At 56.3% G+C, this 22,896-nt stretch overlaps 1 protein-coding gene across 5 annotated transcripts in view; it reads right to left on the reverse strand.

Moving 5' to 3' along the window:
- The window catches only part of KLC4 (kinesin light chain 4), a 52,755-nt gene that overhangs the window by 19,259 nt on the left and 10,600 nt on the right, over positions 1-22,896 (reverse strand). For 3 of the 5 annotated variants that reach the window (XM_067532929.1, XM_067532931.1, XM_067532932.1), the window contains exons 2-13: positions 16,151-16,421; positions 15,664-15,894; positions 15,163-15,241; positions 14,740-14,965; positions 14,308-14,395; positions 13,652-13,753; positions 12,807-12,980; positions 12,560-12,659; positions 11,817-11,869; positions 5,091-5,158; positions 3,314-3,422; positions 2,025-2,183 (exon numbers count right to left, since the gene is read on the reverse strand). In XM_067532929.1, coding sequence (XP_067389030.1) covers positions 2,025-2,183; positions 3,314-3,422; positions 5,091-5,158; positions 11,817-11,869; positions 12,560-12,659; positions 12,807-12,980; positions 13,652-13,753; positions 14,308-14,395; positions 14,740-14,965; positions 15,163-15,241; positions 15,664-15,894; positions 16,151-16,399 — 1,638 coding nt within the window. In that variant the 5' untranslated portion in view covers positions 16,400-16,421. The remainder of the gene's footprint in view (positions 1-2,024; positions 2,184-3,313; positions 3,423-5,090; positions 5,159-11,816; positions 11,870-12,559; positions 12,660-12,806; positions 12,981-13,651; positions 13,754-14,307; positions 14,396-14,739; positions 14,966-15,162; positions 15,242-15,663; positions 15,895-16,150; positions 16,422-22,896) is intronic. The other 2 variants (XM_067532930.1, XM_067532933.1) reach the window with 1 other exon arrangement.

The following is a 22,896-nucleotide window of genomic DNA, read 5'->3' on the forward strand; positions in this document are numbered from 1 at the left end:
GCATGGAGCCAAGGGGCAGGGCTGCACAGCAGAGCGGGGGCTGGCTGGGGGGCCTGGCAGTTACAATGGGACGGGAAAGGCACTGAGCCACCAGGCCGGGACTCCCTCATTCCTCCTCAGGCTCAGCAGGGTCCAGACAAGCCTCCTCGATGGGGGTAGCTCTGAGCTGCAGCCCCTCCCTGGCTCACTCCACGGCTTGCCAGCCAGGCAGAAGCAGCACTGCTTGGCAGCCCTGGGGCAGGACTCTACAGGGGGCACTGCCTTCCCCCAGCTGGGGCAGCAGCTTGGGCTGGGGCGTGGCACTTCCTGGGCCCCTACAAAGGGTGTGCAGCCCCCCACTAGGCCACAGCCGATCAAAGGGCACCCCAGTGCAGACACAGCATGGGAGGAACCACGCAGGAAAAGGCAAGCCAGGATCGCAGTGCTGGGGGAGTTCTGGACCCAGCACCCGGGAGCCCCCAACCCCCGGGAGCCCCCATCTCTGGGAGATGACAGGCCCGTGTAGAGACCCATCCATGTGGGGCATCCCTCCAGCCCCCTCCCACAGGCACTGAGACAGTTGTGTCTGCACAGCCTGGCCTCCTCCCTCTACGGAGTAGTGAACTGCCCTGGAGCCGTTCCCTGGGAGAAGGCGATGAGCTGCAGCCAGGAGAGGAGACCACCCCCATCCTCTGGCAGGAGAACCCCTGGCAGCCCCTGGAGGACAGCCCCTCCCCTGCTCCCAGCCCAGGGGCTCGTTCCCTGCCGCTCTGCTCCCAACCCCAGGGGCTCCCCACAGAGCCCATTACAAGTCACTCCATGGCTGCCTCTTGGGTACAATCCACAATCAAGAGAGCGAGGCCGTGGTGCTGCCTGTCTGTCATGGCAAGGGAGGGAGGGAGCGTGGAGTGAGGATGGAGGAGAGGCTCATGCAGGGTCAGTGTGTGAGTGGGGAGGGGTTAGTGAGCTGATGGAAGGGGTGTGTGTGTGTTAATGTAGCCGGGGTCACAGCAGGCAGGAGATCCTTAGCCTAGGCCAAGCCCACCCCCCACCATGGCTTGTGCCCCCTTCTTCTAGCTCAGATGTGCCCAGAAACTAGCTACAGTACATGGCTCCCCAGATCCTCCCAGTGCCTTGGCCCCTCCTGGAGCCAGAACACACGCCCCCTCCCTAGCACCACGTGCCCCACTCTCCCTGCTGCTCTGCACGAATCCCACCCATGGGCACTGCACCCCTGGATACACACCCAGGGCCATTCCTCTGGGCCAGGAGGTTGGTGCCCCTGCTAGCAATGGAAACAGAGCAGCTGCTCCCTTTTGGAGCAAGCCTGCCCAGACCCATGGAGCCAGCTGGCCAAGGCCCGTCTCCTTTGCAGGACCTTCTGGAGGCAGGGCTGGTGGCCGGGGGATGGAGACACGCTTCTCGCCACATTGCCTGGCCTGTGCTCCTCTAAGCCCCAACTCCTGAGCCCTCCCTTAGACCGAAACCACGAGGGGGCAGCAGTGAGGGTAGGGAGTTGCCTGGAGCTATAACCCACCCTGCCAACCCCCAATCACACACACACACGCGCATACACGCACCCCTCCCACCCCCAACAGGGTGCTGCCCGCCACAGGGCACAGGAGCTGTCCGCCAGGCCCCTTCAGGAGTCCCACACAGGGCTGTCAGGCAGTGCGAGATGCAGCCAATGCTCTCAGCCCACGGCTAGGAGGGGAAGCGCAGCTTGCTGTGTTAATGGGGATGGCAAGGCGGAGTTAGGGGCAAGCCAGGGCTGCTTTGTTTCCAAAGCCAGGCTCAGCAGCCCCTCAGAGCAGCAGCCCCCCTTGGAAGTGACAGCAGGAATGAGTACCAGGTGTTCCTCTCCCTGGCCTGGCTGGCTAGTGGCGAGAGAAGGCAGGGGAGGGTGCAGGAAATGAATGACAGGGATGCCACGACAGGCCATCAGCTCCCTGAGATGGCAGGGGGCAGCACTCCGGCAGGGCAAGCGCTGCCCCCTGCCTCTCCCGGCTAGCCTAGGCAGTTCTTGATGGCGGACTTGTACTTACCCCGCTCCACTCCACGCCCATACTCACTTCCTCGCTACCGTCTGTGGCACTTTCATACTTGACACTGGCGCTCAGGCTGTCGCGGCTCCTCCTCCTCTCCGCGCCATCTCCCTCCTTCAGAATCTCCACCACCTTGGTCTGGTTAATGGGGTCAATGCCCTGCAGAAAGGTCAGCACAAGAGAATGCAAGTCAGGGCTGGGCCCTCCCCGCTACCAAGAGCCAGCGCCACCACCTCCCCGCCATGGATGTGGCAGGGCCCATCCCGCTGCCCCCATCTCCGAGACCAGAGTGCTCCAAGGGGGCTGGGCCCAGAATGGGGCGGCACAAACAGCCAGCCACACACAGCAGGGAAGGGAGAAGCCAGGAGAGACTTACTGCAGTGCTCTCGGCAGCAGGCAGCAAGGCAAAGGAGAGAGAATGGGCCTGCCAGGCATGCCAGACCCAGAAAACGGCTGGAGGGCTCTTGAGCAGCAGAACGACCGAAAACCCATCGCCTACACCCTCTGCTGCTAGCTGCTCCGCGTCCTTGAAGCCCTTTGTGTGAGGCCTTGTGGAAGGCCACTTGAAAGCCAAACAATTGGTCATACAGCAACTATTTTCCTGATGTGTTTGGCCGAGTCTAACAGATCCTAAGGGCATTGCTGCCCTTTGCCAAAGCTGTGCCGGTCGGGCTAACATCTCAGCCAGCGGCTTCAGCATTTTAGTTATTAACCTTCCAACCCATTCCCTGGTACCGAACAATGCTTCCAGCTGTGCAGTTCCCAGGATCACCGCCACAGCCTTTCTGAACAGACCGGTCCATGCTCTGCTACCCTCCAGTCCTCAGCAGAGTCACTCATTTGTTAGCAGCTCAGCCACTCCACTTTCCACAGCCTCTGGCTGCACCACCAGGCCTGGGATCTGCTGTGTCAGTCTGTCAGTTTTATCTCTTCACACCTCAGTCTTGGAAAATTCCCCCTCTCCCCAGCAGCTTCTGTGGTGGAGACGAATGGTTCCCGCCACTTTCCCTTGTTCCCAGCCAGTCTAACAGATCTGCGGCCAGAGTGTTTCCCAAACTCCAGCTCTGTGCTGTACTGCAGACACCCCTGAACAATTCTTCCCCAGCCCCAGGGGGAGCCAGTGGGACTGCACTGATTTAAATCTGACAGGCCTAGGGAGCCAGCAGGGTGGATGTCACAGAGCCCCATGCCCAGGAGATCCTGTTGCAACTCCGAGGGGATGTGCCAGCCAGAAACCCCTCCCCTGTCCCCATCCCGCTGCCCAGACTGCAGGGCATCCCAGGGGTTACCTGCTGCCGAGACTGCAGCGCACAAGCCTCCAGCGTCTCCGCTGCCTCCAGCTTGCCCTGGCGCCGGTACAGAGCGCCCAGGTTCCGCAGGGTGGTGGTCACAGTGGGGCTGGGGACGAGAGGGAATGCGAGGCTGAGGCAACATCCATCTATCCCCCCCAGGAGTTCCTAGCACCCCTTGCTCTGGCATGGCTGCCCCTGCCCACTGGAAGGCTCAGCTCTGTGTGACAGTGCCTGGGAGTGTTCCAAGGGGTTTGGATTAACTGGGAAGAGCAGATGGGTCACAGCTAGGCTGGTCCCCTCTGGCAGATTGGAGTGGGAGAGCAGGAGCCCTCCATGTGGAGCATTAGGTGCCTGGCCCTCTGGGATGGGTCACGCTGCACAGGAGGGCCCAGCTGCCAACTCTCCCTGAAGACAGTGTGAACACACAGATGCTGCTTGTCCCTGAGGAGCACCTCTGTGGCCCTAGCAGCCCCTCAGTGCCACCTGGCAGAGGGGCCCCACTGTACCGCAGATCAGGCCTGACACTCATTGCCCCAACTCACAGTCGTCAGCCGGTCTCTCTAAGCATCACGTCAGACGGCACATGTAACTGGTGACTCACTGGCCCTGAAAATCATCGAATGACCTATGGTCGGGTGCTGGAAATAGATTCTAAGCATGTGTCTGGAAGGTGGCACATATGTGGAGCCTGCCCTAGCAAAAGGAATGTGGATTCCCCTGTCTGACTGGCTTGGTCACAGAGAGCCAGGATTGGGGAGGGAATGTCTTTTATTGGACCAACTTCTGCAGGTGAAAGAGCCAAGTTTTCGAGCCACACAGCTCTTCTTCCGGTGTGGACTCCGGCCAGGCAGAGAACAATGAAAGTAAATTTACATACAAGATAAAGTAATCAAGCTAACAAGCAAGGGAGGAAGAAACCCAGTGAGTCCAACGGGGTGAGTGCACCCCAGGGATGTCTTCCTGGCTCTTGAGGCAGACACAATGGACTTTGGTTAATATAGGGGGCGCAAAAGCCATTTTAGTTACCCCTCACTAAGGGGACCTAGGGTACAGCACCCTCTGAGCCTGTGAGCCGGATGCCCTTGGCTGGCAGTAGATGTAAGTAAGAAAATGGCTTAAGCAAACGTTGTAACTTGCTAAAGCTATTGTTTCAGTCACTAGAAAGCGTATTTTGTTTCATTTGTAACCCTACCTGTCGCTTTGTCTCTTACTTAGTATCACTTAAATCTGTTATTAATAAACTTATTCTTGGCTATTACAAAACCAGCTTAGTGCTGCATGTTAAAGTGAAACATGAGTCTTCAGCTAACCTAACAGGCTGGTGTGTGCCCTGTCTCTCTGGAGGCAGCGAACTTGAGAACTTCTGGGAGCATCCCAGGGAGAGGGACTGGACATGGCAGAGACGTCTCTGGGAAAGTGGGAGCTGGGGGTCACTGCAAGGCAAGGTTTTGGCTGGCAGTCTCAAGGGGTTTGCTGGCAAGGCAGACAGGCCAGCATGTCAGGGAGCCGACACAGCGTAGCAGCAGCAAAGCTGCTGAGGCAAAAGAGTAACTGGCTCACGGTTCAGGGTGCCCTGAGCAGAACATCACAACCCCTCGGCGCACCCTGGGGAGGGTGGCACAGCCAGCAGGGAGAGGAGGGCATGGATGGGACTGTTCTGGTGACGCAGGGCACAGCAGGGCAGCGCCGTGGCTCCAGAGGGGCTGGTTGCTGACGCTGATGCCACAGCCCCCGGCGCAGCACAGTGGTGCATGAGCCCCAAGTCCCGCCTTACCTGCTAACCTTGCAGGCTTTGTACCAGCCGCCGTACTCTGCGTAGGGGGTGCCGTCTCTGTGTTTGCTCTGCAAGGGAAGGGGAGGAGAACTTAGATGGAGCAGCCCCATGATGCCTGCACCTCACACAGGCAGGAGCTGAGACTCAGGCCTCCAGAACAGCCCCACCCAATGCTGGACTGAGCCCTAGCCTAACCGCTGTGACCAGCAGCAGCCGCTCAGCATTTAAACACCCTGCTCCCCAGTACAGAGGCCTGCCAGAAAAGCTCTACATCCAGCCTTAGCTTCCCAGAGCTGACCGCAATCATCCCAGTCCTCATCCCTGGGACCCATCCTCCTGCTGGGGCATGGTGTTTTCCTGCCCTACCCTGGGGCTGAGAGCAGGGGAGGCACTCAGGCCTGCCTGCCTAGCCACAGCTCACCAAGATTTTCACCAGCACAGTGGCTGGTTCCCAAGGCAGCCCAAGTGGGGCCAGCACCCACAGTCACTGGGGCACCTTGGGGACAGCAAAGAACCCAAACGTTCAGAACAACTCAGTCCTTGGGCTGGTTTAAAGGGAGTTCTTCAACCCAGACCAAGGCTCTGAGCGGCCTAGCACTCAGGGAGGGCAGTGAGGCACATCAGGTCTCCCCGGCCCACTTTAGGAGTTTCACTACAGTTTAGGCAGCTTCTCCAGACCCCAGTGAGAGCATTTTGGCGTAGGCATCCTCTCAGCCCAGGGCAGAGCCGCTCCCTTCGGAGGAATGCCAGCCTCTGGGCCTGTCACTCCAACCCCCAGGGCAGGCAGCCAGCGTGGGGACACTCAGACCATTCTCGGAGGCTGGCTTTCCTCGCCTGGCCCTGCCCAGCTGACTGGGGAAGGAGAGCCAGCCCTGGGCAGGGGATCGGCCCAGGCTAATTCAGCTGTGCCAAGACCACAACCAGGGGAAGCAGCTCAGCCATGTCTGAAGAAAGGGTCGATGTGGGGGACAGTGAGAGGCTATGCCCAGCCCTCCCTCTTCACATAAGCCCAGGTATGCCCTGCTGGACACCTAGCTGCAGCTCCTCCTGCCGGGGCCTAAACTATGGACCTTTCTGCTGGGCTCTGGGGCTGGGAGAGCTAGAGCAGGGGGTGCCGCCGGCCCCCAGAGTGACCACTTTGGCCACAGGACGACACAGCCACGAGAATAGTACACTCTGGACAGACAGCGAAAGGACAAACAGCAGGGGACTAAACGACCCTAGTACGTACAAGCCTCGCCCCTCCAAGGGGCCTGTGGCTTGGGGCCAACCTTGCACCCTTCCATACAACCAGCCCAGAGCACAACACCCAGCCTCTGGCAATGACCAAACTGCTGCTTCAGGACACGGCCAGCTAGTCATGGGTCTGCAGCACCCCTCCCTCATCCCCCGCCGTGCCCTCAGCCCGACAGCAACCCTTCCCTATTCTAAAGGCACCCTCGGCCCCAGATGGGCAGTGCCCCTCTGCCGCCTCATTAACACCCTGGTCCAAGTATCCCCTCCCCATCCCATTAATGTTTCCAACCTGCGAGCGCTCCAATAGCACCCCAGTTCAGCTGGGCAGCACTACACGAGGCTGGCCAGGCAGCCAACAGATCGTGCCGTGGGGCAGAGCACTCAGTTGTAGCACATAATGGTAATGTAGTTTATTGCTCAGACCCTGGAGAGGACCCAGACCCAGAGGTCATAGATTCTAAGGCCAGAAGGGACCCCTGTGATGATCCACTCTGCCCTCCTGCATAGCACAGCCCATGGGCCTTTCCTGAATTAATTCCTGTCTGAACCAGAGAAGAACACATTCAGTCTTGATTTAAAAATTAATAGTGATGGAGAACCCTACACATCACTTGGTAAATTGTTCCAGTGGCTAATTACACACTTTAAAAACATACACCTTATTTCCAGTCAGTTTGTCTAGCTTCAACTTCCAGCCCCGGATTGTGTTATACCGCTGTCTGATAGATTGAAGATGCCATTGTTAAATATTCGTTCCCACTGTAGGTACTTACAGACCGTCCTCAAGTTACCCCTTAACCTTCTCTTTGTTCAGCTAAAATAGATGGAGCTCTTTGAGTATCAGTGTAAGTCATGCTTTCTAATCCTTTAGTCATTCTTGGGGCTCTTTTCTGAACCCTCTCCACTGTATCAACATCCTTCAATTGTGGGCACCGGAACTGGACACACGATTCCAGCACTACTGACACCTGTGCCAAACACAGAGCTAAAATAACCTCTCTGCGCCTACTTGTAATGCCTGTTTCTGCATCCCAGGATCATGTTAGCCCCAGTGGCCACAGCAATGCAGTGGGAGCTCACGTTGCCGATTATCCACCATGCCTCTCACCTCCTTTTCAGAATCGCTGCTTCCCACGGTAGAGTCCCTCCTGCTGTAAGCATGGCCAACATTCTTTGTCCCTAGCTCTATAGGAAACATACACAGTCTGCTTGCCCAGGCTCTAAAACCCCAGCAATTGAGTTTCTCTCGCCTGCTGCCTGCTGGGGTATGTCTACCGCACAATACAATAGCTGGGGCTGGCCCGCATCAGCTGTCTCAAGCTGCCGGCACTCAGACTGCGGGACTATGAAATTGCAGGGTAAAGTCTGGGATTGGGTTGGAGTCCAGGCTCTGGGAGCATCCCAGTTACAGCATGGTCATGCCATGGGAGACAAGGGCCAGGGCCCAGCCCATCTATCACTCAGCCCTGCCTTTAAACACCCAGTGATTCTCCTGCGAGGCTGGCATCACCACAGCTCCCCCTCCCAGCCCTCACATCATGGGGAGAAGGAGGCTTTGCCTACCAGTTAGCATTTCACCACACCCTGAACCCAGGGGCATTCCAGCAGCCACTGCCATGGCCAACACCCTCCCGCCAGTGTTTCACAGTCTCTGCCATGGCCCTGTCCAATTCCCCCTCGTGCCTGGAGGCTAGTAAGTGCACCCTGCCCAGGCCCTCAGCCCCCCGTGCCCACAGCGCGACCTACTGTGAAATGACCAGCAAAGAGAAAGAAAGTGAAGCTCTGCCAAGGTGGGTATGATGGTTTTTAATAAGAGAAAAACAGACAGGAGCTGGGCTAGCACTGAGCAGAATCCAGAGAGCATGGCTCAAGGGAACAGGGGCCACCTGTGGGCTAGGCTAGAACACACACCTCCCACTGGCCACAGTGCAGCCCCACTCCCTACACCCAGCCCTCTGCAGGAAGGGGCAGCACAGGCCAAGGCAATTCTAGGGACACCGGCAAAACCTCCTTGTGCAGAGTCTTCGTGTCCTGGAGTGGCAGCAGGGGAGTCAGAGGGCCGGCTCATTTCTGTAGCACTAAGCTAAAGGTGCAGGCTCTGGGCCAGCAGTTCGGTTCTGGGACTGTGTGTGCATGGAGCAGGCAAAAGGCCTGGGCGGCAGGGCCCAGAGCTGGGAGAGCAGATGTGAGCCCTCTGGGCTCACGCAGGGATGTTGGTGACTAACAGCCCGCTCACTCTACTAGCCTGGGCCGCTGTCTCACCTCCAAGCCCTGCTGGGAAAGGAGTTGTTCCCATCTGTCAGAGCAACACTGGGGCCCCTGGAGAGCAGGGGGGGGACGCGAGAGCTGCCTTTCCGAAGGAAGGGCCTTCCCAGAGCCTTCTGGCACATGCAAACAGAGTCCCCCGGCCCCTCCTACATACCCTGTTGGGCTCCTCATCTCTGAACCAGTTGGCCAAGGCTCACAGGGCACCCAGCCATGGTGCCCAGGGAAAGCAACAGGACACAGCACTGCTCCAATCACCAATCCCACACTCCAAGGCTGGCAGTGCAGGCAGGCTTCCTGAAAGCAGCCTAGCAGCAAGTCCCACTGATAAGGGGTGGCCATATGGGCCATGCACCATCAGTCAATCTGTAGAGCTCTCCCCCTCAAACCATAGCAGCATCTCTTCTCTGAGTGAGCCTCCAGCCAGCCAGCTCTCAGCCAGCCCTGGGAGAGCACTGACCCTGCGCCATGCGAGCAGGTGGCACTGCAACCTCCAGAACTCACCTGCACATGGAGGAGGTGGGACCTTGGGGAGCTCTGCACAGCAGTGGCCTCAGGCTAGATGAGCAGGTAGCCAGGAGCAGAAGCCCTCTGGAGCAAGCCTGGTCAGCCCAGCCAGGGGCCACAAGGGAATCAACAGAACTGGATGGGTAGGGCCATAGCAAATTCACAGCTGTGAAAAACGCGTCACGGACCGTGAAATCTGGGCTCCCCTATGAAATCTGGTCTTTTGTGTACTGTTACCCTATCCTTCCGAGCTGGGTGGTCAGAGAGTGGTGGCTGCTGGCCGGGTGTCCAGCTCTGAAGACAGTGCTGCCAGCGGCAGCAGCGCAGAAGTATGGAAGGCGATACTGCTGCCACCATATCTTGCCTTTACTTCTGCGCTGGTGCGGACAGGGGCACTGACGTCAGAGCTGGGCACCCATTTAGCAGCCTCTGCTCTCCAGCATCCCAGCTCTGAAAGCAGTGCCAAGTAAGGGTGGCAGCACCGCAATTCCTCTCCCCCCCCACATACACGCAATAGTTTTGCAACCCCTCTTTTGGGTCAGGACCTTCAGTCTGAGAAACATTGAATCTTAAGGGCTTACATGCTATAGTTTGCCATTTTTAAATATCTATTCATGGTTTGTTAGAACACTGAAATTTCAGATTTCAATATCTGGAACCGTGAAATTCAAGATTTAAAAAATGTGACGACGGAAATATGTGGAAATGGACTGTGAATTTGGTAGGGCCCCGTATGTGGGCAATGGTATCTAAGGCATCCGACAAACTTAACGGGCTCAGTGCTGTCACCTGACCTTCATCCATGTCTAGATCATCTCCATGCCCCGCAAAGCTCTAGGGCAGGACAGAAAAGTGGAGGCAGGTTTCCAGGCAATGCCAAGGCTGCCTCACTACCGCCTTTTCCCCAATGGCTGCTTACAAGCCAAGTGACATTCAGCACAGCCACAGGGTCAAGAGGTAGCTACAGCCCTCCTTTTGGGAGGCGTTAACAAGCTAACAATGGCCCCAAACCCTTCATTCAATTTAGCCAGCCACAAGAGGCCAGGATTCCACCCCACCTCAGCGAGAGATCCTGGCTGGAGCCAAAAAGGCAAGGTGGGGCATGCTCCTTCTCCCTCCTCCACAGCTAGCACCTCTCTGCTCAGAACTGGCAGCCCACCAGCACCACTGGAGGTGATCCTACGAATACTATCGGTGCTAGACGTCTTGGCTTGACAACTGCCATGTCACTCCCTCCTTTTCCCCAAAGGTCTTGTCTAGTCCAGGCTACCAGCACAGCCAGCTGACCTGTGAGCCACTGCAGCGATGCTGATCTCTCCCTGCAAGCTCCTGGCTGAGTGCCCCATGGGTCACCAACCTGCTCAGGTGGAGCAGTGAGTGCATGCACCCAATGGGAGAACTAGTTTAGAGCAGCAATGGCACTGCCACCCGGATTCTTTACCGCTTGTGTGCTAATCTCTGCAGTCCTGCACCACCCCCTGCCCAGCATAGGGCTCGGCTTCTCAAGGGGACCCTCAGCAGCCAACAGGGACTACAGCGGGAGCTGAGGAGAGCTGGGGTTCAGAGATCACAGCTTGGGCTTCACACAGGCCAAGGGAGAGATCTCTAGACTAGATTGGCTTGTGCAGGATAGAAGCTGGGACAGCTTCCAGACACAGGGCAGGATCTCAGAGGGGCTGAGCACCTGCAGCACTCAGAGAGTTAGTCAGTCAAGCCTGGTCATCTAGACAACGACGCTGCCAATCCTGACCGCTGGCTCCAGGCACACAGAGACCGAAGATAGGCCTCCCTGCCGCATTTGCACGGCGGCAGAGAGGAGGGGTGGGGGAGGCATGCCTGCTGCATAAGATGGGACACCTACTCCCCATGTCTGTTTAGCTCAGTCCATCTCAGGAGTGCACCTGCTTCTCTCAACTGCCAAGGTCAACTCCCACTTCGCCGGGAGCCAGAGCTGCTGCCCACTGCCCTGAGGAAGGCAGTCTGGCTCCCAAGGCCCTGTGCTCTCTGGGGCTCTGGCTGCAGGCATGGTTTAGGTTGCCATGGCTCAGAGCTGGGCTGGAACTGGGTGCTGGGGAGAACGCTAGATCCCATTTTGGCTCCAGCAGCACACAGCAGAAGTTCTCTGGGGGAGATGACGGAGGCAGCAGACTGAGCCTCTTCCCAGTGCTGTCTGAGGGGAGAGGCAGACTCCCTTTCCCCTGATCAGACTTATGTGCTACCCCAGAAGTGAGCGGGGCTTTTGAGGCCCTTTGGGGCTGGAAGCTAAGTCTCTGTGGCACAGAAACACGCTGTCATTCCGCCATCTTCTGCTGTCCAGCATGTCCTAGGGAGAGCACTACAAGCAAAGAGAAAACATGCAGGCACAGCTGGACACACAGCAGGCCTCCCCCATGCCACAGTGCAGCCCTCCCTCCCACACAGACACATGACAGCAGTTGCAGCACCCCCCACACTCTGCCACACCCTACCCAGCTGCAGAACCCTGCCTCCTCGCCATGCCTGCACCTTCCCCGGGCGCCCCTCTCCTGCTGGATGTGACCAGCTGCAGCACCTGCTGCTCCAGAGGGCTACAGAAAGCAGAGACTCTGCTCCCACCCCTGGAGAAGAGAAGAGACTCCAGCTCCCAGGACAGGACCCTCCCTGCCCCCAGGATACAAGCTCAGTCACAGGGCTGTCTCCGCTCCCAGAGGCTGTGCCCATCCAACCGTTTGCCCTCACCTTGCTCATCTCCTCCCTCTCTTCTGCGTGCATCCAGATCGGCTTGTGCTCATCTGTGGGGCAGAACACAACAGAGTGCTGCTCACAACCTTGCTCCAGAGCTGCACCCCACCCACCTACACTTCTGGCACAGGCTGCAGCTCCGCTCCCCTCCCAGGAACCAGCCAGGGTCCTTCTGGCTCTCTCCATGGGACACTGCCTGTGCCAGTGGGTCTCTCCTCAACCGCAGTAGGAACACAGCTCCCGCCTGCGGGCTGCTAATCCCAGTCACTGGCCTGCTCTCCGCACACAAATGACCTTCCCTTTAGCCCCGGGGAAAGCCTCTGGTCAACTGGCCCAGCAAAGGTAGCCAGCCAGATTCCTCTTAACTTGCATAGTCAAGAGAGAGGGGCAGGGCAGTACCCTGCCCAGGGATGGCAGTGCAACGACAGCTGGTAGCCATCCTGTACAGTGTCCCTGTGCTCTGTAAGGTCTTTGGCTAGATCTCAGGGCGCCAGCCCTGCATGGGACGTGCAGTGCAGGAGGACCCTCTCCCTTCCCAGCCAGGAAGCCGAGAGCAGCAAACTGCACAGAGACGAGCCCAAGCAGAGCACAGAAGGCAGCAGGCCTTGCAGGGACTTGCCCCGTCGGCAGAGGGCACATCGCATCCAGCCAGTCCCACAGCTGGAACAGGGAACAACCCCTCAGAGAGCCAGGGCCAGGCTCATCTGCCCCCACTGCCAGCCACTTCCTGCTGTACGTACCATCCACAGAGCCAAACTCCTTTACGTGGGCACGGGTGAGGATCTCTTTGTACAGCACCTCAGCATCCTTGTATTTGCCTTGTTTCAGGTAGCAGGAGGCCTGCAACCAACACAGAGAGAGTTCTTCAAACCCTATTGGGCCATGGGGGATCATGAACACCCCTAGGCAGCTCTCCCACCCCTCCCCCACTGACATAGAGGTCACCCTATGCCCTCCAGGCAGCCCCCCCTCTCCCTGCAGACGCACCAAGTTGTTCTTGGTCTTGGCCACGTTGGGGTCATCAGGACCCAGGCGATTCTCGTAGATCTCCAGTGCCCGGAGGTAGTAATATTCCACCTCCTCGTACTTGCCCTGGTTCTGGCACAGCAGGGCCAGGTTGTTCAGCTGCTTGGCCACGTCCGGATGGTCTTTGCCTAGAACCTGGTGAAGCCAGAAAAGGGAGGCCTCAGACAGCAGCCCCTTCAAGATCACTGCAGGACCCTGGGGACACCATGGCTGCTGCTCCGTGGACTCCTGGGAACGCCCTACTCCGCTGAGGGACGCCAGCATGCCAGCCCTTGCCCAGCACCCCCAGAAGCTAAAAGCAGGGAGCAAGTGGACTCCCGCTGGTCTCTCTGTGGGCGTGCCTGTAGCCACACGGTGGCCAAATGCCAGGGAGATTCAGAGAAAAGCTCCACTGGCAGTGAACGGAGCTGGAGACCCTGATGCGGCAAATCAAAGCTGGAAGCAGGAGGAGAGCAGGGGCAGAGGCGAGCACTGGGAGTGGGGGGTACTACAGGGACCTGCTGACTATTTTTCAGGGCCCGGGGGACTCAGACTTTTAAGGCCAGAAGGGACCATCATGATCATCCAGTCTGACCTGCTGCACATCGCAGGCCACATAACCGCCCCACCCACTGCTCTAAGAGACCCCTGACCTCTGGCTGAGTTACTGAAGTCCTCAAATCATGAACTCATCTCCCCCCCCCGGGTCAGGTTGCCAGGAGAAGTGAGGGGCAGCCAAGACTGGTCTCTTCTCCCCGATGTCAGGGGTGTGGAGAAGCCCATCAGGAGGGGTGAGGATGTGTACGTGCACACATAGGGGCCGGTACCTTCTCACGGATCTCCAGGGCTCGCTTGCACAGTGGCTCTGCCTCCTTGTACTTTCCTCTCTTGCCATAGAGAACAGCAAGATTGTTGAGGGTCGCTGCCACCTACAGGAACAAGCCCCCCCACCCCCGCGTGAGAAAGAACCAGAAGGAGTGTGTGAGGGGAGAGGAGGTGGTGTGGAGCAAGGCCACTGTTGGCCCTTTACACTCACCACCGCAGCCGCTGGGGCAAGGCACAGCAGCTGTTTGGCAGCACACAGCAACGCTGCCCAGCTAGGGAGAAGCAGCCTGCATCCAGCGGCAGGTGCTGGGCACATAGGAAGGCTGCAGAGTTACTCAGGATGTCCAGGCTCAAGCCCAAACTCTTCCCAAAAGTGCTGGAAGCAGAACTGGGCCTGCACATGCCCTCACCCACAACAATATGCGGAGGGATCAGAGCAATGCCAAGGAGTGCTCCATGGCCAGTGCTAGGCCCCACTCCCTGCCACCCGGGGCTTTCCGTGGCTGCCTGCTGTCCCAGCAGTGAGCAGCCCAGCCATGTGTATCACAGAGAATGGGGTGAAGGGGGGACGTGACAAGGGACCCTAAACTGCTTCCTGCCCCCCACAGCCCAGCCAGCAGGGACATGTGCCTCCAGGGCCAGGGCAGCAGATACTCACTGCAGGATGGTCTTTCCCCAGTGTCTTCTCGCGAATGGAGAGCGCGTCATTCAGCAGATGAGCTGCCTCTTTGTATTTATTCTGATCCCTGCAGCACAAAGCCAGCGAGTCACAGTGCAGATCTACAGTGCTGGGACTCTGAGCACATAGAGCCTGGAGCAACAGTCCCCCTCAACCCTAAAGCCTTCTCCAATTCCCAAGGAGCCTCATCAGCCACAGCTCTCCCCAAATCCCAGCTCCCCCATGGCATTCTGCAAAACCCACCCCAGGCTAATGGGGCCTGGGCTCCGTGGCCATTACCTGACCCCAAGCAGTTTTCAAATGGAGACTCTGCCAGATGCAGGAGCCCCACATCTGCCAGACTCCAGCAGTGGCAGATGGGGAAGGAGTGGCAAGGCCCTGCTGGGCCCTGCCCCCCACCCCAACACTCACCTGTACACCAGTGCCAGGATGTTGAGCATGGTGGCCACATCGGGGTGGTCGTGGCCCGAAGTCTTCTCCAGGTCCTCCAGCGCCTGTTTGCAGAGTGGCACAGCTACCTCGTAGCGCCCCTGTGAGGCGTACTGGATCACCAGGTTGTGGAGAGTGCGCAGGCGTGCCGGGATCTCGTAGCCGCCCTGCTGGGCAGCTGCTGCTGCACTGCTGTGCTGGTGGGGCACTGCAAGCACACGCACAAGTAACCAGGCCGGTGGTGGGCACAGAGCACGGGCACAATACCACTTGGGCTCGCAGCACCAGCCAGGCTGGGCTACTCACCCCAGACCAGCCAGGGCTCTTTCTGCAGGCCCCAGCAGCCAGACCACAAGAGAAGTAGGTGGGGTGGTGGTGAGGGGGGGTGAGACTGGAACCACTTACATCCTGGGCCGTGCTCCTCCTCTTCGTTGGGGAACAGATCATCCAGTGAGTCCTTTGTGGAGTCCCCTTCCTTCTCCTCCTTGCAGGGGGAGGGGAAGAACCAACAGCATAAGGTGCCAGCCCCCCAGTAAGACACAGCACCCCACCTCATCCAGTGCAGGGTCTAGTCCCTGCTGAGGTCAGGTAGGTGTTCCCCCACCCTCCTGGGATCCAGTCCCCCCGGCTCAGTGAGCCCACACCGCACCCTGAGTCTCACTCCAGGTCGTGGGTCCCACCCACATCACAGCTGGCTTCTTAGCAGACAGGCCCTGGTTCAGGTGGCTGAAAGCACACTCCCCTTTTGGGACTAGAAGAATCCCAGGAGGCAGGGCTAGGACACACTGCTGAAGTCCAGAGCGCAGGCTACGGAGGCTGGGCACTCCTGGAGGGCCCGTCCATTCTCCCTTGGCTCAGCTCTGTGGGACGGCTCTGGGAGTTAGCACCCCCTGCAACGACTCTTACCGATGGAGAGACATCCTCGTCATATTTCTTCAGCTGGTTCATGAACTCCAAGTGCTTCTTCTCCTCCTCCAGCTGGGCCACAGTCTGCTCACTGCGCTGCAGCTTCTGCTGGGTGTTGGCCAGCTCATCCCGCAGCCACTGGTTCTCTTGGCACAGTCTCCGCACCTGGGCGCGCAGCTTCTGCTTCTCTGACTCCACTGCATTCAGGTGACCGGACAGAGCCATCATCACCTGGGCAGAGAGAGACAACAGCAACATCAGCAATCCAGCAGGAGAACCAGCACAGCCTCTCCCCAGGGCAATCATAATACACTGCACTCTGGCCCCATCTGCCTCTCCAGACAGAGACTCATCATTGCCAGGCTCAGATCTGGCAGAGGATTCTGCAGCCCCTGGGGAAGGCATGATGCTGTGTCTGCCCTTCTCTGCCGGATCCCTGGCTGACCCCTACCCAGTTGCTTGTTACCATGCCTCCCCCGTCGCTCACCTGAGCCTCCCCGAGCCCCAGCTCAATCATCTCCACGGATTTGCGGAGCAGGTTGGATTTCTCATGCACCAGGTTGGCCTCCTCATCCTTCTTCAGACACTTGATGGTCTCCAGCAGGCTGTACAGGATGGAGTTGTGCTCGTTCTTGAGGGCCTCCAGCCCCTGCATTACCAGCTTGGTGTTGGAGATGATCTCCTCCTGGCTCAGCTTATCCAGCTTCTCCTCTCTTGGGTACACCATTGTGGACATAGTCCTTCACCTACACGCCCGTCTAGCAATGAGAGAAGAGGCAGAGCCTTGGTGACTGTCAGAGCCCGGCCCAGGCGAGCTACAATGGAGCAAGATCTAACAGAGAAGCTGCTTAGAGCCCCACCCCCCTGGACAAGTCAAAGGGGATGCCAGGGATCAGACATCAGAAGCTCTGGATTACCCCTCTTTGCAAGTCCTCTCCTCTCTTCATCCCATCTCCTTCCAGGAGGGGAGAGCTTTGGGGGCCTATCCCCTTGTAAGAGGAGGGGGACATGGAGTGCCGGCTGTCACCTGCAGGAGCAGCATGTGTGGGCAGGAGAGAGAGGGCCGGCTTCAGAGCTGACGCTCTACGCCCCCACACCCTTGGAAGCTAAGAAAGCTGATTTAGCTGCCCTTTAAGAGCGGAGATAAGTAACTGGCAGCTGGGATTTGGCAGCAAACGCACCTCCAGTCCAGAGGTCACCAAGAAAGCCGGTAGGAAGCAGGGAAAGAGGCATTTGGTGCCTTGGCTGGATCAGGAGAAAGGACAAAAGGGAAGACAAAGAATCCAACCCAAAGCCTGCTGTTTCCTCACCAGTGAATCCCCTAGGAAAGCACCTGCTGCAGGGCTGGCAGGCACCAACCTAAAGGGCTCACCACCCCCAGAACAAAGACATGCACAGGTCCGAGCCAGGGGAAAGGAGTACAGCATGACAGACAGTATTCAGCACAAGCAAGGGGGAAAGACACCAACAAGTTCCTAAAGACTGTTCTACACAGGGAAATTTACTGCATTACAACTGCAGTAGAACAGTACCAAAGCAGCTATGCCGGTGCAACTCCCCATGGGACGCACTTCTGCTGGAATGACAGTAGCTTTTTTCTGTGTGACTTCATCTGCTTTGCTGCCAGCAAGGGACTGTTCTCAGCAAGGCCTTAGGAGTCAGGGCTCCTGGGCACAAGTCCCTCCACATCTCTGCCCCTCCCTGTACCTCAGTCTCGCCATATGTACAATGGGAGACTAAGGGCCCACTAACGCTTGCAGGGGAACTGGGAGAGTTACTATTTACTGTGTGTCATTGTTACTGCTGGGGCCCTGCACAGGAGCTTTTCACGCTGTTCCTGGGGCAACGGGAACAGCGTGCGCCCTGGGCACGGACGGACTACATGCAGGGGAAAGCACTGCCACGTTTGGCAGCTGCAGTTCAGAGAGTGCAACACACTGTGCAAACAGAACTCCTGTGCCCTAGCCGCCCCCCGCCTCACCCGACAGACCTGGAGGCTCCCTGATGCTCAGTCCCCCTCTCCAAGGTGCATGGTAGAGACATACCCCACACAGATCATCTGCAGTGCCACTCACAAGCCAGACGAGGGCCCTGGCTCTAAACCCATAGCCCCACGCGCACCCAACACTTACCTCCCTCAGCGTCCCTACCCGTGCTGCGGTGTGCAGCAGCAATGGGTGGAGTCTGCCCACCAGCACCTCCCTCTGCAGGCATGGGGAGATACTAAGCAGGCAATGCAATGGGCTCCTCTGACCCCACTAGAAGGGAAGTGGCAGGTGGCCAGCGTATTACGCCAGCCAGAAGTGGGAGGGTGCTGGAAGCAGATTTGCCTTTGTTCTGCTGTTAGGACCCACCTTTGTGTGTTATGGGCTCTTTGCTCAGCAACAGTCTCCTGCCTGTGTTTACAGCCTAACTAGAAATCCCGCTCCAGGTGCGACATGAGGGACATCAGAACAAGTGGAGTCTCTACACAGCTCCCGCCCCAGCCAGCACTCTCCTCTCCCAGCTCTCAAGAGAGCCATTTCCACCCAGGCCTCCAGGTCTTTGTGCTGCAGAGGGGAGCCCCGGAGAGGAGGGTGGTCTGTGCAGCTGCATGGACACAGCCCCAGGGACACATGCTGAAAGGATCGCCCTCCCACAGCGAGACGGGGAGAGAGGAGACTGGCAGTCAGTGACCTAGGGAGACACAGCAAGGCTGTGGAGCAGAAGGCTCTTGCACCAACAGCACAGTGAGACGCTGAAGGGGCAGAGAGGGCTGGGCCTGCAACAATGGCTGGGGCATGTCCATGGGGAGGGATTTTAAAGGGGCATGGAATGATCAGGACTCTGCTGGGGATGGATTTGCAGGTGACAGCAGCACCCTGGATGTGCTGGAGAACTGAGCCTTGAGGAGGCCACAGAGCAATGGTCATGGGGAGAGGAGGGTCCCAGACAGAGTAGCACAGGGGTCAGAAAAGGAGACAGACAGATGTGCAGACAACAGAGGTAAGGAGATAAGTCAGGCACTGATGCTGGGGCTCAGGGAAAGGAATAAAGGAAAGAAATCAGGGCTCATGTAGGAAGCAAGGGGAGAAGACAGCAATGAAGTGACTGGAAAAGGAAGACGATTAGATGGGAAGGAGTGAGGTAAGTCAGTGCAACGGAAGGAACTTGCAGATTCCTCACCTCTGGCCAGACAAACTCAGAGAGGTGGGAGAGATGGAGAATGGAAAAGAGTTAATGGCCTGGAAGAGGGAGCAGCAGGTTGGTAGGGAGGAAAAGTTAGGGCTGATCTACACTGAAAAATTACACTGGCATAGCTACGGCTCTCAGAGTGTGAAAAATCTATACCCCTGACGGACGTAGTCTGACAGACATAGTTAAACCAACCTAACTCCCGTCCTGCCCACGGTGCTCCAGAAACAGTCCCCAGAGGCCTGTGCACACACGGGCTATTGGAGCCACCATCTCAGCAGAGGAAAGCACCTGGTCACTGCTGGCCATTAGGAGGTGTTACCCTAGGCACCACTCTGGACTCAGATCCACCCCATCCCCACTCCCTTGGGGTGCAGTGATAAGCGACTGGGGAGCTACGCAAGGACACCAGTTCAGGGAGGGCAGTGACCTGGAGAGATGGCGGCTCCAGGAACCATTTGATTGATCCTATGCTCAGTTAAGAACAAAAACAGTCACCCAAAACACACACCCAGCACACATCTACAACAGGAGTTACTGGGAAGGGGCAATCTCTTCCCAGACTTCAAAGGCTCTTCACACCCCAAATGAACCAAAATGACATTGGAGGCTTGCAAGGGGCAGTCTCCATAGCGACTTTATAAATAAGGGCTGAACATCCTTATCCCCTGGCTCCCCACACTACCTTGTCCACAGTCCTCCACTCTGCAAGACTCCTGCCTCCAACCCCCGGCACAGCTCCCAACTACCCATCCCCTAACTCAGCTCTAGGGGTTCCTTACATTCCCTGCCACACAGAACAAGAAAATATATACCTTCCATGCCCCTCTCTTCTCCTTAAACAGCTCCAGTGATTACAATTATCTCCCATTTACAGAGAAGAAATTTAGGCAGGTTAAGGGCAAAGTTAGTGGCCACCTCCCAATATTTTGGCTTAAGTGGCTTGCCCAACATAGCATGGGAAGTCTGTGTCACAGCAAGAAGGATCCCAGCTTCCTTAATTCCCAGGTTAGTGCCTTAACTACAGGACAGCTGACAGCTGTTCAGGGGCAGCACCAGAAGAAGTCACAGAGATCCTGGATAGTCACAGAATCCACGACTGCCATGCCAGAATCGTATCCTTCATTATATCGATTACTTAAGAATTCTCAGTTGTCACTCTGAGGTTTGACAGGCCTAGTATTATTAAAAGTACTGTTTACTGAGGAATCCCGATGTGCACAATTCCAACATGCACACTTGAGGAACCCTTCTGTATTTGAAATAGTTTATTAATACACTTAGCAAAGTCACAAACACTGTAACCCATCAAGATAGATAGAGATAATACAGAATGCACATCTGAACATCCATACACTCACACCATCCCTTGCAGGACATGAAATGTTCTGAAATGTTAGCCATTATCTTCCTCGTCACCGTCACCTTCCTCATCATCACCAGCAGCTATGATCCTGGCATCTCTTTCTCCTCCTACCAACAGGCTGGGATATAACTTAACACCGATGCCACGCTGTCTAATGCATATTCAGTAGGGGTTTCTTCTCGCTTCCTTGTTTATATTTCATCACCTACTAATGTTGTAGTGTCCTTCGCCTACAGGTTAGTACATTCATGATCTCAACTTATTATCATATACGTCAATTCGTTGTCATGGCACTCGTGTGGTCAGACATCTGCAGAAGTTCCCATCCTAAAATATCGAAAAGCTGGGGTGTTAGCTCATGTTTCTGTAGTTGGCTGGTGTCATTATGGACAAACTCACCCCTTAAATGCTCTATTCCCAGCTCCCCAAAACTTAAGGGTGATGATTAGACCATTTATCTGTGCCAAAGTTTATAAGCCTCAAGCCTGATGTTAACTGCTGAAGCCAATGTCTTACAGTTTTCCTTGAATTGCTGCTGAATAAAATAAATGCTAAAACTAGATCTCTATGGGCTACAGTGGGGAGACAGAGCTTTGCCTGGATGGTTGGCAGCATGCCACCTCCCTGAAGTTTTAAAAAGCAGATCAAACTTTTCTGTGTTTCCGCTGCGCAGGACCCTGCACTGGGTCTCAGTGAGGGCAGGCCAGAGATACATGTCATGGGTCTCCTGCACCTCCTTTCCCCTTAAATGTGGGCAAAAAGCACCACAAGTCTTTTGCAACTTAGAGCACCCTAAGTTTTCAGTCTCAGGCACCCCTTTTTCAAGTGACCAGATTTTCCCACTGCTCCCGCCCCAGCCCTTGAGCTGAACAGGCAATTTCCAGGCCTAGCCAGTTTAAAACCAAAATTGGCAACTTCAGTCAAATCCACAAAGGGGGAAAAACCCACCCCTCCATAAACAGCACTTCATCCTTCCACAGCCCTTTTATCAGAGGATCTTAACGCATTTCAAACCCCAGAGAGGGAAAACAAGAGACAGAGAGGAGGAGAGACTTGTCCAAGGGAAGTTTCTCACTGGCACAGCTGGGACTAGAGCCAAGGAATCCTAATCCAGAGAACCCCCTGGATATTCCAGTTCTAAGCTGAACGCACCGAACTCTGCAACACTTCAAGCTTTTCCAGTCCTGAGCCCCAGAGCTCTGTATATGCACCTCAATCCTGGCTTGCAAGAAATCCTGTTATTCCTCACCTGAGCTGCACAGCAGCCCCTGCTGTTCCATACCTGACCTCCTTCCATACAGCTGTTATTCAGCAACAGACACAGAGACACCCAGCTTTGCTGCTGTTCTCTTTATTTAAAAGTGTCTATAAATGTCAAACATCAATGCTTGTCTAGCTGAGCAATCCCTCTTGCACATACAAAGGGAACACCAGTGGTGGTGGGGCTCTGCTCAAGGGGAAGAGAGCTCTCCACAGCACCATACTTAAGTACTCCACCATGTAGCCCAACACCGAACACTGGACGCACAGCCTAGCCAAAGATCTGCTCAGCAGCTAGCTGTACCCAACAGGAAGAGGAGGTTTTTGCTTAAGAAGAGGATTCAAATTCCCCATTCATCGTATTCAAGCAGGAGGGGAAAAAAGGGAATCCTCCAACCTGAATCAAGGTCCCAAGGACTGGGAGCAGCATTCCGGCTGCCTCCTCTCAGCCCGTGTGGAGTCCAGATGTGCTAAGTAGCAGGGAGAGCAGGGTCAAGGAACGTCACCTCAATCCCTGGAAAAAATCATGGAGCAGGTCCTCAAGGAATCCATTTTAAGGCACTTGGAAGAGAGGAAGGTGATCAGGAACAGTCAACATGGATTCACCAAGGGCAAGTCATGCCTGACCAACCTGATTGCCTTCTATGAAGAGGTGACTGGCTCTGTGAATGTGGGGAAAGTGGTGGATGTGATGTACCTTGACTTTAGCAAAGCTTTTGATACAGTCTCCCACAATATTCTTATCAGCAAGTTAAAGAAGTATGGGTTGGATGAATGGACTATAAAATGGATAGAGAGCTGGCTAGATCATCGGGATCAATGGGTAGTGATCAAAGTCTCGATGTCTAGCTGGCTGGCAACAAGCGGAGTGCCCCAGGGGTTGGTCCTGGGTCTTAATTAATCTTAATTAATTATCTGGAGGATGGGGTAGATTGCACCCTCAGCAAGTCTGCAGATGACACTAAGCTAGGGGAAGGGGTAGATACCCTGGAAGGGATGAAATACAGAGTGACCTAGACAAACTTGAGGATTGGGCTAAAAGAAATCTGATGTGGTTCAACAAAGACAAGTGCAGAATCCTGCACTTAGGACAGAAGAATCCCATGCGCAGACACAGACTGGGAGCCGATGGGCTAAGCAGCAGTTCTGCAGAAAAGGACCTGGGGGTTACAGTGGATAAGAAGCTGGATACGATTCAGCAGTGTGCCCTGGTTGCCAAGAAGGCTAAGAGCATATTGGGCTGCATTAGTAGGACTACTGCCGGCAGATCGAGGGAAAATGATTATTCCTCTCTATTCGGCATTGGTGAGACTGCATTTGGAGTATTATGCCAAGGTTTGGGCCCCCCACTACAGAAAGGATGTGGACAAGTTGTAGATAGGCCAGAGGAGGGCAATAAAAATGATTAGGGGGCTGGAGCACAAGACTTATAA

The sequence above is a fragment of the Emydura macquarii genome, unplaced genomic scaffold (genome assembly GCF_026122565.2).
Source record: "Emydura macquarii macquarii isolate MOO-44397 ecotype Brisbane River unplaced genomic scaffold, CSIRO-AGI_Emac_v2 contig_3305, whole genome shotgun sequence".
Classification (NCBI taxonomy): Eukaryota; Metazoa; Chordata; order Testudines; family Chelidae; genus Emydura; species Emydura macquarii.